The 18,731-nt window shown below is 38.7% G+C and overlaps 1 protein-coding gene across 1 annotated transcript; it reads left to right on the forward strand.

Moving 5' to 3' along the window:
• Nucleotides 1-742: 742 nt before the first annotated feature.
• On the forward strand, nt 743-17,215 carry mpp1 (membrane palmitoylated protein 1). The gene is made up of 12 exons (XM_041801509.1): nt 743-1,079; nt 8,426-8,554; nt 8,650-8,728; nt 9,860-9,945; nt 10,037-10,105; nt 13,541-13,737; nt 13,847-13,950; nt 14,035-14,115; nt 15,300-15,380; nt 15,467-15,669; nt 16,286-16,360; nt 16,446-17,215. Exons 1-12 carry the CDS (start codon nt 957-959, stop codon nt 16,620-16,622), a joined length of 1,404 nt encoding a protein of 467 aa, XP_041657443.1. The 5' UTR covers nt 743-956; the 3' UTR covers nt 16,623-17,215.
• Nucleotides 17,216-18,731: the final 1,516 nt, after the last annotated feature.

Genomic DNA, 18,731 nt, shown 5'->3' on the forward strand with positions numbered 1-18,731 from the left:
ATATAAAATGATGTATAACTTTGCCAAAATCAAACTACATGCAGAAAAATACAATCATGTACATATGCTTTTTTTTTTCATTTTGAACTGTCCCACTGTACGATAATTATGAGGAGAATTAAATTACATTGACTACATTTTTACAGATAAGCAGTTTTTTTCTCAAAAAAAAAAAATGACGTAAATGCTAAAATGTTCGAAAAGTTGCCAGTACCAGTCCTGTACAGTGAGGATTATAAAAATTCAACTAAAGTATGCATATATTTTTACAAAAATGGGTACCTTAAATACAATTTGAAAGAAGAACCACTACTTAGTCCACGCTCAAATAATAGGCTAGGCCTTATAATTATAATGACAACTTTGTTAGCACAGTAGGCTACTTTTAAAACAGTTATTTAGAAAGTGCTTTGACATAGAAATTGTAAGAACATAAGAACAAAGAACAGGACCCTAAACTCAAAAACCGACGTTAAAATGTACTTAAAAGTTAGCAATATAAATACAGCAGCCTAGTAGCTTACTGCTACCAACGCATTTTGCCTAAAGTAGTTAAAATTGTCGCCAGAAATGATGTGTCAGCGCCTCTTTTAGTAGTTCTTTGTTCGTCCACTTCCGCGTATAGAACACTTGAATGTATAGCAATGTAAACAATCTGAGTGGTGTGATTTCGGAGCTCGAGCTGACTCCCTGAACGCAGCCTGAGCCAGCCCCCGTGAGCAGCAGTCAGTTACATGTTTACTTGCTTTGTCAGCGGTGTCCCCGCAGCACACATCTCATGCTCCTCACCTGCTGCTGATCAAACCTTGGACTGTTATCTCACACAGATTATCTCACCGTCAGGCTTCCTTATCAGCTCTTTCCAGATTTCTTTTTTGTGGCCAGCCCTCTTGCGGACCTTGAGCGAGGGCACGTCGGGTTCACAGTTTTTTTTTTTTTTTAGCTAACGGGGAAAGATGACGTTAAAATCCAATAAAAACGAAGCCGCTGTCATACTGGAGCCCGTGTGCAGCGTCCGGACAGCCCTCTCCGATCTGTACCTGGAGCAGCTTCTCCAAAACAAACCAAAGTCTGACAAGGTAAGGTGTCTTTTTTTTACACATTTTTATTCTTTGCCCACCATATTTTGGTGTTCATGTTTGCTTCCGGGAAGCAGCGGCAGATATGGGGCGCATGACCGTTTGTTTGTTCCCCCGACTATCTCTAAAAATAGACCCCGTTATGTTTTAACCTACAACAACCGAGTGTGTCAATCTGTTCAAACAAAGACCTAAAGCTAGGCTACATGAAGAAGTGCCCTTACAGGCTAAATCAGCAGATCTGTATTAGAAACCACTGCAATGCTCAGGACTGCTCAGTCAGCTTAAGAGGGGACTTTGTAGACATTGCATTGACAATTTCACTTCTGCATTTCCTACCAAACTTTACGTAGGAACCACTTGACAAGTGGTGGAAAAGACGTCATGGAGTCTATATTTGTAGCTGTGATCACATGACAATGACTGATTCAAAAACACTGAATTATCTACAATACGACTGTCAAAATGATCAATACCTTTACAGTGTTTTGAAACAATAAAATGTCTCTTAGTGGTATTGTAAAGCAGCCTAAAGCTAAGAAATAAGACTTTTTCTTTTTATTCATCAGAAATGTCAAGCAAACTCCGGCACACTAATAAAAAAATGTTGCCAACATTTTCATGAAGACTTGTAACTTGCCTCTTCTCTTAGTTAAACCATTACATTGTTCAATATTGGAAGTTAATGACTTTTGTTTTGTGTCTATAGCTTTGGAACCGGTAACAATATGTTTTTTTATAGTTATTTTAAAGAATCATATTAAAGTTAAATATTGGTGTTATGACAGCTAGGGCTGGGAAATTAATTGAAAATCAGATTTAATAGCAGTACGGCCAGCATCAACTTTCAAATCGCAGAGGGTGCAATATTGCTTTAATCAGAAGTAAGTGTTAAAATACTAGTTTCACTTTTTTGCAACACATCATACAATCATTCTTGTCTTTTTTCAAAAATCCTTTTTCTCATTGTTGTGGTTTTGCTGTTGTACCATCTACTGGCAACAGGAAGTAACACAATTTGATAATTCCTTTATTCCTGTTACTGAGTCGATTGTATCAAGCTCAGATTGTCAGCTGAAGTCCTCAATGATGGTCCAGAACACTGACACGCTTCATTACAGGATGTTTCACTGCCAGTGGTGAGCATTTCAATATCTCGCCAGTTTCACAGGAAGTTGGCCTCATTCTAAAATGAACATCTGATATGATTCAAATTTCACATGTAAGATCAGGGTCTTCTTCTTTACACATTTAAATGTTAATTTAATGGTTTTGCTGTAGCGCCACCTACTGTAGGGTGCAGTAACAACTCTTCCATATGTCCCATCTTCCTTGTGTTTTACATGATAAATAATGGTTCTGCTCCGATCATGTGTACATGTCAGGTACATCCTTTTTCATAAAGCCACCTGTTGTTGACAGGCAGTACTGTCTTATACAGAAAGTGCTATGGACTCATTGCTGTGCTGCAGCACTCTGCACTGGTTGCGAACACAATTTTTTTTTTTTTCCAAATTAGTTCAGCTTGAGTTTAATCTACTTAATATTCTGTTGGTTATGATACAGATATATTTATTGCTTGTGTTTGTTTAAAAAATACATAAGATGAGAACTTTAAAACTAACTGCACATTTAATTGTAATGTTATGTTTGTACAGCCCTAGTGACAACCATCCTTCCTTATCATATAAAAGTCCTATAAACCTGTTTAAATGAGGCAGTAAACTTGTCTTAAAGTCACTCCAGTATGCTTTTTTTATGGGACAATGTTTTGCAATTTAAGAAGCTTTAGACAGGAAAAAGTTACAGTCCATTTTAAACAATGCTGTGTGAAGTTGCCTGAGGCCATACTGGACTTCTGCTGAAGAATTAGAGTCAGCTGATCCCTGACATGTTTACTCCATCACTGTACCAGGCTCAGGCTGTTCTTTCTTTCAGGTGTAAACATGTTTTCAAGGCTTGGTTGTGTCCTGAAACCCCCCTTTAAAACCTGATATATATATATATGACCACGGAGGAGCTAAAACTTTAAATCCCTCTCAAACTGCGAGCCTGGGTTTGGCAGTCGTTGGTATCGAGGGAGCTTTTTGTTCCTAACTTCTTCAGTGAATGTGAAAAGTCAGCACAGAGCCACGGTGAAGGGAGGAAACTCCTCTCCTGACATCAGCAGTTTGCGGCTCAGTAGCCTTGAGCTGCAATCTCGCCTGATGTGTTCTTCTTCTCCTACTTGTGAAATCAGTGACTCTTAGTGAGGTCACAAGGTCCATTATCTCCCAGTGCAGACCGCTGCTGCTATGATATCATAGTTGGTTATGATATTTCACATAAAGTCTGGTTGATTTACTGCATTTTATGGCTGCTTTATCCGGATATTGGTGATAAATGAGTGAAAATGCTCAGGGTGGTTTTCCTGCTTTAACCTGAGTACATACTTCAGCTCACTCTACACTCGCCCAACAAAGACAGCCGGTCATGCCTTTAAACTGCTCAGCTTGGTATTTCAGCACTATTTTCACTTCAAACTTGAGATTTAAGGTGAAATGTTACGTTCCAAACGAGTTTAAGCATGTTTGATGAGCCACAGGCATAAAGGGCTGACTACCCTGCTTTAACATCGTTTTATCAAAATCCCCTCATTGTATTTCTGCACAATCAATCCTTAATCTGCAAGGGTCATTTAAGTTTGTCTGACTCTCTGTTCCTTTTTAAAAGACAAAGGTTCATTAAGGTCAAATATTGATCTTCTGCTGTGCTCCTTCAATAGATCCACCCTAAATCCAACAGAGAGGAAAGCCTGAATTATTAATGCTTATGCCTTCAAAGGCTAAATATCTTCAGAGAAAGTGTGGATGACAAAGAGCCATATTCTACTGTGATGTAATTAGACATAGACCGGTGCAACAGTAGGTATAGACTCAAAAATCGGCCCATTATACTTGTTTTAATCCACTCAAACGACGTTTAACCTCCTCTGTAGACGTGACGAGTAACTATCCAGATCAGGAAGCGCCCTGCTCCTTCCTTTCTCCACGCTCATGTTTGTTTATCCTGTTGCTCCTCCACACCCAAAACTGGCATTCAGTGAGGGCTTCCTGACCCTGGCTACAGCAACACGTGTCGACTGTTAGCATTGATTGGGAGTCATTGTGATGAATACCCACTTAATCATGTGTTTTTATCCATTTACAGCCTGATACTGTGAGTGATATGAGCCAGTGGACCTCTTTGTTGTCATCATGATGAAACATTAAACCTGCTTTGTAATGCTAATACCTAATCTAATCATATATTTTAGCATTTAGTGATTGAAATTAGCTCTTTTGTTCCAGGATTAAGTAAAGGAATAGTCCACTGTTTGACCGATTCTCTGCTTAAACTGATTATCAAGCTGAGCTGTTTCATCTTTATGTTAAAAAGAAATACCATAATTTTGTAAATAGAGGTGTACCACAAAAGTCTATATCTTAGGAAAAAAGTTTTCACAACTAGAACTATATGTTACTTTTCTTCTCTTTTGTCAAGTTAGTGATACAACTACAGAAATACACAATCACAAATTAATTTCCTGTTGTTTTCAGAGCACCTTTAATATGAACTGTTTGTTCGAGGACACTAAACAATGAGTCAGACACCCTTTGGGTTTTAGAGATCTAAATCAGTGTTAGCTGTTTCAGGATGGATATATTTTAGGTGATTTTTATCCGCAGCACGGATTCTTCTCCTGAGAGGATGTAATTTCATCTGTTCACTGTGGGACTTCATCCAAATCCTCCCTCCTGGAGCTATGCAGTCCTCACACTGAGCAGCACAGAGTGGGTAAATAACTATCAGGTTGCTCACAGAAACAACAAGCTGTAGTCAGACTTACAGTCTCTACATATGAGAAACACGAGTCAGGGAAATGTTTGCTTAAGTTTATGTCTCACCTTTCAAGACCAACAGTGATTTTTTCATCATGTTTGTGAGCACAGTGTCTGGTACCCAAGTATTAATATTCCACATAAAAAACAGCTAGGGATGTACTGATTCATCAGTTCACATTGGTAGCATCAGATATCGGCCCTACTGAAAAACACCAATCAAACAATGTGGTGAGAACAGGTGTTAGCAGCCAGTGTTTATCTGTAATGCTAGCTCTGGTTCACCTACCCTGAATCAAATAAGAGATTTTGACCTGGCAGAAAAAGTCACCCGTTGGCTCACACGCAAGAAAATAGAGCTCAACAGTGTTGGCCCACTTTTTCAGTGGTGCTGGTTCCCGACGTGAAATTCACCATTCAGATTCCCCTTGGAGAACGCTTTTTAAACATGAACCAAGCTAAACTACTTGAGTGCTCATGACTATAAAAAATTTTATTCTGCACAAAAACAGCGTTCAAATATAGATAGAAAGGCAAAGGTACAAGACGGTGTACATACTGTACCTTTACCTTTACCCGTTTTCATTTTGAAGCCAAAATGCTTCCAAACGTCTGCTTTGAATTGTGCAGGTGTTGTTATTTTGTCAGCCATGTTCGCTCCTTTCACCTATGCACTCTGACTGCTTCTACAGGAAATGCCGCGGCGACATACAGCAGAGTAGCTCTTCGGCGCCATCTACTGCAGTGGAGGTGCGGAAGTCGTATCTTACTAACAACTCGGCTAAAATATGAATTTTTAGTTTTTAGTTTTTACAAAAAAAAAAATCAATATTAAGAGTTGAAGTATCGATATTGTATCGGATGTCAAAGTATCGCGATATATTGCCGTATCGATATTTTTTCACAGCTCTACCAATCAGAGACCTCGCTGTGGACTTCACTCAAAGATTGAGGGTGTTGTTTTTTATGTAAAACGAGGTTGATATCTTACAATTTTTGTCTTGTAAAGTAGCATCATTTCACTCTCAGGTAGCTCATGGTCAGTCTAACTTGGATACTTCTGATAGTATAGCTTATATAATCAGAGCCGCTATGGAGAAAATGAATGGGAATTTATACTTCCGGAAACAAACTGTTGAGCCATATACTGTATTTTTGCCTGTAGGGAGTGTTGCATCAAAATAACTGATTGGAAAAAAACATTGGTATCAGCTGTGAGCTAAATTGTTATTTAAAAATATCTGTATCGGTCCTAATTTTCTCAATGGTGCATCTCTAAAAAAGAGTGTCATTTAGTTTGACTTTTTAACTCCGAGCCATGACATATTAGGGTTTTCATTAAATCTGATTTTTAAATTTAGATACAGTAAACCAAATGATATCAGCACCTGTTCAGATACAACAAAATTAGAAGTCCCTGGCACACATTAATGGGTCAATTTGGTTTAAATGACCTAAATTAGTGATGTTATGATTCCCTGAACTCACTATTTAATAGCCTAATATCACAATGCTGAGCTCATGATCCATTTTTTGACAATTAGATTTTCTAGTTTTTGTAAAGAAATGAGACTGAAGATAAATTAAGATTAAATTGTTCTTTTATTTCAATTCTGCAAACTCAACATTTATATATCAGAGGGCTGCATGACTAAAGCAGAATGAGTGGATGAATCATATCTGTGCAACTTGCTCTCCATCATTTTTTTACTGCTGCTTTTGGGTGAAAACATGACCAAAGACCTGTGGCATTGGTGAAGGGTTGCTTTTTTCAACATTACCAACTATGGGCGTAGCACAGGGGGGGAAAAGGGTACTGATTACCTGAGCCCACAGTATGAAGGGGTCTGCAATGAAAAGTACGTTTTTATTTATTTTTTCTTAGTAAAAAGTTTCATTATTGAATCAAAAGAAATGAATCCATCAACAGACTGAAAGTGGTACCAGATACAGTAAAATAAAATACTGAGGGCCCCCTGCTCCTCCCTTTAAAAATTTCCAAATGGTGTTGTCCAGCGCTGCAAAATAATGCAAGTAAATTTAATTTAACCATAGTAAAAAATATTGCTCATAAATGGGGAAATTATGGTTCAAAAGTACATTAAAATGCATAAGCATTTGTAAAGATGAAGCAAAATTTGTTGTTGGGCTAGCCGGTTAAGGGGGTAATATTCTTTCTAAGGGCCCAAAATCCCTAGCTACGCCCCTGTTACAACCATTAAAATACTGAAAATTATATCTGTTAAACATGCACTGTTCAAATGATCACTGTAAGGAAATCGTTGACTCCCTTATTAGATAAAAGTTTTGACAACATAAAACATTGTCATTATTTTTACTAACAGTCTCATTAGACTGACACAACCATCATTATAATGAAAAATCCTACTGAGCAGTTCACTCATAGATCATTAAGATTTTTATAGGAGGATAAAATGGAACATGCACATGCATGCTCCTACATTTTAAAGTTACTCAGACTAAAATCATTGTTTTAAAGAAAATGTTGTTAGATAAAAAAGCTAAAATTGCTGCTACATTTGGCCACTTCCTGAGCTGAGGTTACAGTCTTGGAGGGTTAGGAGGAGGAGGGCTGTAATGATATTTATTGTTTTATCGTAGTGCTGATTCTGAAGGACAGATAATATTTTCTTTCTTTTTTGCTGAAGCAGTGCTGATGTTTCAGAAATTTCTTGCTGGTGCAGCAAATCCCATCTCTGATGCCAGTATAGAGACCAATTTATAAACCTTTTGATACTGTCCTTCATTGTTGTGTGTTGTACCAATATATTTGAGTTTCTGCCAAGTTACCACTAAGAATCTTTATCTTATCTTGTTCCTAATAAGTTCTTGTGCTTATGCAACAACTACATTGTCTTTATTAGACTGAGGAGCCTTAAAACACGTGCATGCCCTCTCTGACGTGATCCAGACCAGAGACCTCCTTGTTTACATATGGAAGACTTGTGGAAATTTTGTGGGGGTTAGGGGTTTGTTCTGCCTTTAGACCACTCTGTGACTTAATCTGTGTGTTAAACAGTGGCATAAATCTGATCTCTGGTGTCTTTCTCTGTACCTCAGGCTCAGATTTTTGTCTGTAAAGGCCCCTCTTTATACCGTCAAAGTATTTATCATCCTTACATTACTGTTCTGTGATGATGACCACCTGATGACACGGATGGTGGTCTCCATGACCACATGAACCTGGTGGACCAGATGACTAGATGTGGTTAATGAGCTGTTATAACACCGAGTTAATTTTCAACCTTGAACATATGTTGAAACTGCAAATGAAACATGGCTGTTAGCACACATTAGTGAAAGCTTTCAGTGCAGTTATTGGAAAGAGAAACAATCTAAACTCTCAATCATAAGGAAGACTTTATTAGCATTAAGGGGAGTAAAGCTGAGGTAATTCTTCATGTGACAAAGACAATAAGATGTACATTTTTAATGCATTTTTTTTGCTTTTCCTTTCCCTAACAGGCCACCATGCAAACCTATGAGAATAAAGGTGCTGAGGTTTACACCAATGGCAGTGCCAAACACATGAACGGCACAGAACTGACCAAGATGAGAGAAGTAGCGTTTGAAAAGAATCCTTCAGAGCCAATGGTAAACACATTATCTGCCTTTATAGAAACACAGTGTTACAGGTTTTGATTTATGTTGTCTTTTCCTCATCATTGACTGTGATTCTCTGTGTTTAGGGAGTCACTCTGAAGCTGAACGACAGACAGAGGTGCACAGTGGCCAGAATATTACACGGGGGAATGATCCACAGACAAGGTGATTAATCACTCACTGATTTCATTCAACCGTTTGTCGGTAGATTGCTGAGAAAAACCTTTAGCCAAAGGCCTAGGTACACCTGTCCAACTGCTCAGTATTGCAAATGTCTAATCAGTCAAACACATGGCAGCAACCCATGCAATTCGCCATATAGACATGGCCAAGATGATCTGCTGGAGTTCAAACCGAGCATCAGAATGGGGAGAAAATGTGACAAAAGGGGCTTTGTACATGCTGTTGTTGGTGGTGCCAGACAGGCCGATCTGAGTATTTCACAAACTCCTGATTTGGTGGGATTATCACACAAAATCATCTCTAGGGTTTACAGAGAATGACTAAAAAAGAGATGACATCCAGTGAGCAGTAGGTGAATTCAGCTAAAATGGGTCAGATAAGGTTGGAGCATCATAGTTCTTTAAAATGTAACTGCAAATTAAATGACTGCTCTTTAATTGATGCTTTAAACCATTTTGACAACTAACAGTTTTTAATACCCTGAGGTCGCTTTGGTTGGCGAGTTACAACATCTGATATGTTCTTTATGTACATAGCATTCTGTTATTTACATTTTACACAGAGCCCCAACTTTTTTGGGAATAGGATTGCAGTCTTTTATGGTTTGATACTGCCATTCTTTAAAATAATGCATATCATGTGGTGGTATTGATAAGTGTCAAAGTATTGTAATTTTGACAAACTGAGTTGTTGCTGTTGCTGCTTTGTCTACAAAATCAACTCATGTTTATGTTTATTTATCACCTATAAACAAACACGCAGCCAAAAGTGTTTCATGGGGAATATTTTTGATGGACAAACATTAAAACTAGAATCAGTAACAGTTTGCCAGAGAAAAAAAGACCAATACAGTCCCCAACAAATTAAAATCTTGGGGATTGAATACATAAAATTCAGCACAAAGTGCAGAAAAAAGGGTAAGAAACAGCTAAAACTAAACTTGCATTAAATTACTCTTAATCAGAAATCAAGTAGGTTTTTATTTCTTTTGAAGCTTTTAAGTATCTGTCACAGGAGAATCACTATTACATGCTTCTTTCACATTTTAAGGGTATACTCAGAAGCTCAGAACAACATATTAAGAGTCTCTACATGTCTTCTTTTTCCCCCCAGGGTCCTTACATGAAGGGGATGAAATAGCAGAAATCAATGGTAAAAGTGTGACCAACCACACTGTGGATCAGCTACAAAAGATCCTGGTAGGTTGATGCTTGTTTTAACACAGTTGTAAAGCACTGTCATTAATCTATACCTTTAATGTCAGTAAAATGGTTTTATCTTTTCATACAGAAAGAAACAAATGGAGTTGTTACGATGAAGATCATTCCCAACCTGCAGAGTCGATCCAGAGCCTGTGAGGTAAAATCACGGCCGGCACAGTGTGCTTTTAGCTTGGGTGTTGTGGTGTGTTGTACTTGTTTAGTGAGTGATTTTTGTGTTGCATATTTGTTCTCATCTGCATGCAAAAAAAAAAAAAAAAATAGCTTTACATTCAGATCTAATGTTTGATTCCAGTGGTTTGCTCTGCATAGTTGGTTTTGATTGCATTTTTTTCCTCCATAACTTATTTTGTTGAAGCTTTTTGTTCTTTATTAGGGGAATCTTCTGTTAGTCAATGAACAACCCAGGTGACTATAATGTTAGCTTAAATTCAAAGAACATCATTCTCATTAGTTCTGCTAGTTTGACCTGAAACACTTCGGTAGTGTGTTTCTTTCTGCCATCTGCTGGCCACAACCTATCTCATGCTCTCGGGCAGTCAGTGACATTTTCTGTGTCATTGAAATGGCTGCTGGCTAAGCTCTAATGTCACAACACATAAGCAGTAAAAGTAATAGCTAATAAGAAAACACCCAGTGATGTTTTATCACTACATTTGAGTTTATGTTGTGGTCAGTGATGGCAGTCTTTAAAAGCTTGTAGTTCATTAATATGTAGACTTAGTTAATATGCTTTCTTATTTTAATGCTTGAAGAAAATCATTTTTGGTGACCCAGACCCCTCCAGTATTCTCTCGGTATGCCCTCAGTGGGGTTATTTTAGATTTACTACATGAAAACAAAAACTGGAGTGACTTTGGGAAACCATAAATGTTCACAAACTCTACTAACAATAGTTATAGTTCACCCTAAACACACTTTACCTGCTGTGATCTTTGACAGTCCGGGTTGGTGAATAAGCAGCTTAAAACACATAAGTTCAAGAAGAGGCAGGGTAATGTGTCATGAACAAGCTGTATCGAGCTGTTTTTTTATACAGCACACACAATTGTATTGTGTATTGATTTCCCAGAGATCTGTTCTGTATCATTAGTCAAAGCCTCCTGTATTTCTTCAGTAAATCACTGCAGTATGTAAGTCAGATTTGATTAATCAGGCCTTTAACATGGTCCTGGGAGGAAAAGGCTCTTTTCCCAATGAGTGATGAGCCGTCCAAGAGCACATTGTGGGCTTGTAAATTCTTTTTAAGGGTGAATTTTCAAAATTAAAGTATGAATGTATGTTAGAAAATTCAGATATGCTGGTTAGACAGGTACTGTTTTGTTTATGGCTTTATGCTTGTTCTTCCTACAAAAGAGATTAGGGTGATAGCTGCAATTTTCAGAATACCCTTGTTTTAAAATAGACCATTTGGAGCACCAGAAAGCTTAACGTACACTATATTGCCAAAAGTATTCACTCACCCATCCAAATAATTGAAATGAGGTGTTCCAATCACTTCCATGGCCACAGGTGTATAAAATCAAGCACCTAGGCATGCAGACTGTTTCTACAAACATTTGTGAAAGAATGGGTCGCTCTCAGGAGCTCAGTGAATGCCAGCATGGTACTGTGATCGGATGCCACCTGTGCAACAAGTCCAGTGGTGAAATTTCCTTTTTCCTAAATATTCCACCGTTAACTGTCAGTGGTTTTATAACAAAGTGGAAGTGACTGGGAATGACAGAATCTCAGCCATGAAGTGGTAGGCCACTTAAAATGATGAAGCGGGGTCAGCGAATGCTGAGGCGCATAGTGCGCAGAAGTCGCCAACTTTGTGCAGAGTCAATCGCTACATACCTCCAAACTTCATGTGGCCTTCAGATTAGCTCAAGAACAGTGTGTAGAGAGCTTCATGCCACCACTGGACGCTAGAGTAGTGGAGACGCATTCTCTGGAGTGACGAATCGCACTTTTCCATCTGGCAATCTGATGGATGAGTCTGGGTTTGGCAGTTGCCAGGAGAACGGTACTTGTCTGACTGCATTGTGCCAAGTGTAAAGTTTGGTGGAGGGGGGATTATGGTGTGGGGTTGTTTTTCAGGAGCTGGGCTTGGCCCCTTGGTTCCAGTGAAAGGAACTCTGAATGCTTCAGCATACCAGGAGATTTTGGACAATTCCATGCTCCTAACTTTGTGGGAACAGTTTGGGCCCCTTCCTGTTCTAACAGGACAAGCAAGGTCCATAGGCCCCAGCAAGGCTGGCCTGCACAGAGTCCTGACCTCAACCCGATAGAACACCTTTGGGATGAATTAGAGCGAAGACTGAGAGCCAGGCCTTGTCGTCCAACATCAGTGTGTGACCTCACAAATGCACTTCCGAAAGAATGGTCAAAAATTCCTATAAACACACTCCTAAACCTTTTGGAAAGCCTTCCTAGAAGAGTTGAAGCTATTATAGCTGCAAAGGGTGGACCAACGTCATGTTAAACCCTATGTATTAAGAATGGAATGCCTCTTAAGTTCATATGCAAGTCAAGGCAGGTGAGCAAATACTTTTAGCAATATAGTGTATATGTTGCATGCATATATACAGAGGCAATAGTCCTCAAAGCAGACAGGCAGGGTTCTACCTCCCTTAATTCCCTTCCCTCTTCCTCCATGTTTCAGGCTCTAGACACTGTCCTTTTTACAATAAAGGCATAAAAGCCCATAAGTATCTTTAGAAAATAATAACTCATGACTATGAGCCATGACATAATGGTGTGTTCAGTGTATAGTTTAAGGACAATAGATTAAACTTGGCACAAAAGGTAAGGAAATATATTTTTGGTAGATTATTGCTTTTTTGTAACCATTGCTTCTTAAATCTTATACTGTTGGAAAGCCTGTTTATTTCCCTTTTAAATGCAACATTTAAAGGAACATGCATTTGTGGGATGAGCAGCAGAGCTGAGTATGTGGGTTGCGCCCATGAACACATTTGCCAAATCTTCTCTTTTACTGCCAAACTGTTTATTTAGCTTTTTCTATTGACCTTTGATTTGAGCTTCAGGTACCCCCAAGTGCTGACAGTCAGGAGCCTGATTGTCAGCATCTGTGAGCATGGGCCCTGCTAGTGAACCCTAGTACCCTGTAGTGAACCCTAGTACCATCACCAAACTGAAAGCCAAGTCCCAAATAATGGGGAATGTCAGAGACAGGCCACCTGTTGGAGGGGCAAATTTGTTCATACTCAACCCACATACACAGCTCTGCTGCTCATCCCACAAATGTGTGTTCTTACAAATGTGGCACAATTTAAAAGTGAAATAAACAGGCTTTCCTGCAGTAAACGATTTATTGCCAAGAGGCATTGTTGCAACAAAGAAATATCCTACCAAACACACATTTCCTTACTTTTTGTGCAAGGTCTATATTGCCATCTTGTAGGATAGTTTTTTTAGTTTAAGAGTTAGTTTCAGTACTAAATACATGAGTATCACAGACTAAAAAAGTGATGGATATTTTAGGACATACTGCCCAAACTCTTAATACAGATTGCGAGTGTTTAGCCCCCTTAAATGCTTTTATACTGTATGTACTTCTGTTCTGCAGATGTACATGAGGGCCCAGTTTGACTATGACCCCACCAAGGACGACCTCATCCCGTGCAAAGAAGCCGGCCTGAAGTTTGAAACCGGTGACATCATTCAGATCATCAACAAGCAGGATCCAAACTGGTGGCAGGGCCGAGTGGAGAGCAGCGTTGCTGACTTTGCTGGGCTGATCCCCTCTCCAGAGCTGCAGGAATGGTAAACACATCCGTCATACATGTCATACCAACATAACCGAGACTGACATCTTGTCCTGAAGCTCAGACCACAGAACTGAATTTCTGTCAAATCTCTTCTCTCTCTGCAGGAGGGTGGCGAGTAAAAGCAAGGCCAGAGAGGGCAGCCAGTCCTGCAGCCCGTTTGGAAAGAAGAAGAAGTGCAAAGACAAGTACCTGGCCAAACACAGCTCCAGTGAGTTCAGCTTTACCATCAAGTTTTCATCATGTTTTACCTCTAAGTAGTTCTTTGCCTAAAGCAAACTTTATTTCTTAACAGTTTTTGACCAACTGGATGTGATTTCTTACGAGGAGGTTGTTCAGCTCCCTGCCTTTAACAGGAAAACACTGGTGCTAATTGGTAAGTGCTCCAGTTACATCTTATGTCGGCCACAACTTGGTAAAATCTTGTACTTTCAAGGCAAATAAAAACGCATCGGGCCCAGTGTGCAAGGTCCAAGCGCGTGACGTTTTTTCAAATTACAGCCCGAAAAAAACGGATCAGAAAATAATGGACCCAGTGTGCAAAGACCTTTACAGTGGAAAGTTACCTCTATTTTAGATGACGTTTCCCCCTCCTTCCAACGTGGTTTTTAGCTTCTTCCCTCTGGATGGAGGTTTTTAGTTTACAGCGGGGGTGTCAAACTCAAGGCCCAGGGGCCAAATCCGGCCCGTGGAACAGTTAAATCTGGCCCGCAAGATCAAATCATATTTCTGTTAAAATTGGCCCATCAGTATGAGGTCTGCAGATTTCCTCAAGTATAAAAATTTAAACTTATCCTTGATGATTAAGATATCCTTGTTAAGTCATAAAATCTGAAAAAGTAAAAATATTTATATAAGAAGTCAGGAATGTGGTAATAGAAATTAATTTGTGTTTTAATTTCATATTTTCAATTTTGCATCACACAATTAGGACTCAAACTTGGGATTTTGACTTTTTATTTTGTACTTCAGCATTTCAACTCATAATTTTAACTTCTTATATAATATTTTGAGCTTGAAGATTCATAATTTTAAATATTAGGTTGTATTTTGACCTTTTTAACCAATTATTTTGTAATCATTCATACTTTCAACTCCTTACATTGACTTTACAATCCCATAGTTTGACCTTTTAGACTCACAATTTAAAAAAAAAGTTTTGAATCATATTTTGACTTTAATTTCATGATAACATTTTTTTTTTTATATTTTGACCTTTTAAATGCATAATTTTGACTTTCTTTCAAATATATTTGCCTTTAAAAACATTATTTTTCAATTTTATGTGTTGAACTTTTTGAACTAATAAATTTACTTTCTCAAATTGTGAGCCTTTAAACTTATCTTTTTAACTTTTTAATTTTCATCACCATTTATTGTCAGTGCTAAGTGTTTTTTTTTTGTTTTTTTTCATATTTTATTACTGGTGAAATGAGGTTGAAAGTTTATTGTTAGACACTGAAAAGGAAGCATAATGAGGTTTTGCCACCAAAAGTAAAGACACAAATGTTGATTGTTGGTTAAAAATATGCTTGGAAGTTAAAACTCTGCTCTTCTTAGGTGCACCTGGTGTTGGAAGGAGTCATATCAAAAATGCACTATTGACCAAATACCCAGAGAAGTTTTCCTACCCTGTCCCACGTAAGCCAACTTCCTGTTTGTCCACTGAACTTGATGCACCTTGTATCCTTACATGCCTTATACCAAGTATTTCATCTTCTTTACAGACACCACCAGACCACCGCGTAAGGATGAGGAGAACGGACAGGAATATTATTTTGTCTCCAATGAGGACATGACCAAGTGCATCACTGGAAATGAGCTGCTGGAGTACGGTAGCTTCCAGGGAAACATGTTTGGAACCAAAATGGAGACAATCCAGAAGATCCATGAGCAGGGCAAAATCGCTGTCCTGGATGTAGAACCACAGGTTAGTATGTACAGGAGACAAAACATCAAATTAGAGGCTGTCAGTAAAGGAGATGGCGCCCATAGTCTTGCTATTAGTAGAGATGATCCTATCTGTCACTAGGCAAGAGGGGGTAGACCCTGGACTGGTTGCAGTCAATCAAAGGGCTTGATCAAGCAGTTTAAGAGTATCTTAAATGTTATAATAACAATTCAGAAGATGATAAAAAAAACCACCTTAAATTATTTGTTATCATTAGTCTTGCCTTGTTGAAAGTAAAGGTACTTAATCATCATCATTTGCATGATTTTTTTTCCATCACTTTTGATGAATGCAAGGTAATAGGGAGTAAAAAATTCCAAATTGATAATCTTATTTTTCTTTATAAATGATAGGCAGGTACCATTTTTTACTTAAAATCTGTTGGTTAGGTAGACTATTTTTAGAAGGAGTAAAAGGTACAGTCCTATATGTTTACCTGCATCTGATCTGTTAATAACCTGTTATTGTCTAGTAAATATCTTCTTATGAGTGTAGAATTAAAGGTGCATTTTTTGCGCAGCACAATTTTTATCGTAGTCAAAAATGCCTCTATTTATCAGACTAACAACATTTTGTTCTTCCTTTTGTACTGCAGACCTTGAAAGTGCTGCGGACTGCTGACTTTGCACCACTTGTCGTGTTTATTGCTCCAACAAACACGGCTGCTCAGGTACTTAAAGTTTATTGTTGTATGCTTCTTTATATTAAAACTACTTTTGGCAACAACAGCTAATCCCCTGTGCTTTATCTCTTAGACGGAAAACCTCACCATGATCCAGAAAGAGTCAGACGCCATCGCTGCCACGTACAGACACTTCTTCGACGTGGTTCTCGTCAACAACGATGTTGATGAGAGCGTGAAAGGGGTTGAGGAGGCCATGGAGCTGGCCACCTCCACCCCACAGTGGGTGCCTGTGTCATGGGTGTACTGACAGACGTCAGTGTGGCACCTTTTGTTGAATGAAAAGCAGTGCAATATCACTCCTTACACAAAACAAGTTAGTGATGTCCCAGGTGTGTGTGGGTTTACTTTTGGTCCTTGTTAATTGTCACTGAGAGTTTTTGCACCAATGAATCCAAAAAAGCAATATTTGGAAAGGTTTATTCAGGAAGTGGAGCACCTCACAGGGATGTTTTATTTGGATGTTTAGATGTTTATGCTTCAGGTTTTTGAGTGGCTAAGGGATAGTTTTGGTGCAGCACGTGTTTGTGATTGTTGGAATGTGAGCAAATGCAAAATAGGACCACAACTGTGAATGAAATCCTCACCGTGAAATGTAAGGATTTTATCATAAAAAGCATTACTTCTGGATTCATCGTCCTTTTTTTTCTTTTCTTGCTAGATTGTGCCATGAAATTGAAACTGTCTCTTCATACATTATGTGTGACTACATACAACATTAACGTCGCCCACACAGAATCTTTATAGTCAGTCGCTGACAACCTCACGTCTCTCCTCATCACACTGTATACCTCATGAGGTACTGTAAAGGCACTTTTAACAAAAATAAATTTCCCAACTCTGTTTAAACTGCTTCTCTGACTGTTTCATGTGCAAACATGTTCACAAGTCATATGAGAAAATATGACAGTCAATGTCAGTGGGAAATCTCGGGTTTGAAAAGAGCTCTTTCAAGTAGAGCTACTGAGGAGGATGAAAGTATTAGCCCCCCATGAAAATTTCTTTTTTTTAATTGAAGTATTTCCCAATTGCTGTTAAACAGAGAAAGGAATTTCCATCACAGCTTTTTTTGGAGGCTTGTATTATTTTACTCTGCACACAGAAACAAAATTGCATCACAAAAGCCGAAAAACTACCAGGGTCTAAATTATTAGCTGTCCTCATGCTAATAGTTAAGTTGTGTCTCCTTTTTGCTGGACAACAGCCTGCAGTCATTTTCAACAAATCTCAGACACGTCTTCTGAGGAATCCCAGCCAGTTCTCCTTAGATCTCTCAAGCTCCTCCATAGTTGATGGTCCTCTGGCATGGACAGTGGTCTTCAGTTCACTGCACAAATTTTCAAAGGGATTCAAGTCATCATTGTTCACTTTCATCTTCTACAGATAGTTCTTCACCAGGAGCCATGCATGTTTTGGTCATTGTCGTGTTGGAAGACAAAGTAACGACACAGACCAAGTTTTACTGCTGACTCTTAAAGCTTTTCTTTGAAAATCTCCCCATATACTTTCTTCATGATTCCTTCCATGTTTATGAGGTTCCCAGTTCCAGATGCACTGAAGAATCCCCACAGCATAATACTCCCATCACCACGTGTCACTGCAGGGGACGGTGTTGTTTGAGTGATGTGTCTTCCTTTTTCTCCAGAGGCAACATCTCTATGACCAAGAGCTCTAGATTGGTCTCATCTGACCAAAGGACATGCTTCCAGTAATCATAATCTTTCTCCAGGTTATTGTTAGCATACTTCAGTCTGGCTTGAAGGTGTCTCCTCTGCAGAGTCCTTCTTGGTCTTCAGCCTCACATTTCATTCCTGTGCAGAGATCTCGTGACTCCCTTCATTGAGACTACAATTCCTGACTTCGCTAAGTCATTCACTAGTGTCTTGGCAGTTGATCTCAGGTCTTTAGACACATGAGTCTTTGAAGTCTTTCTCTTCCTACCTCTGCCAGGTTTGTTCTTGACTTTGTGGCTCTCTTTGATTTTCTTGATGGTTTTTCTCACTCCAGTTCTTGACACTTGGAAATCTGTGATGATGTTGTATGTCCATTTCCTGTTTTGTGAGAATCAACTATTCTTTTCTGATGTCTAAACTGATGTCTTTTTGTTTCTTCCATGATGCATTTTTAAATGAGAGCTCAAACCCTTAGTCAAGTTTTTATACTGTGTGTAAATTGGAAGATAACCCTCAGTTTAACTTGATTCGACCAGCTTTGAGCATTACAAAGTTAAAGCACATCATTGCACAACAGTGGTGTTTGCTGTAGCTCAACAAAAGGGTCAGTTCTAAAGGAGGGGTAATAATTTAGATCCTGGTTGTTTTTGTTCTGTCTTTGTGAAATAATTTTGTTTCTGTGTGCA

Source organism: Cheilinus undulatus, linkage group 12 (genome assembly GCF_018320785.1).
Source record: "Cheilinus undulatus linkage group 12, ASM1832078v1, whole genome shotgun sequence".
Lineage (NCBI taxonomy): Eukaryota > Metazoa > Chordata > Actinopteri > Labriformes > Labridae > Cheilinus > Cheilinus undulatus.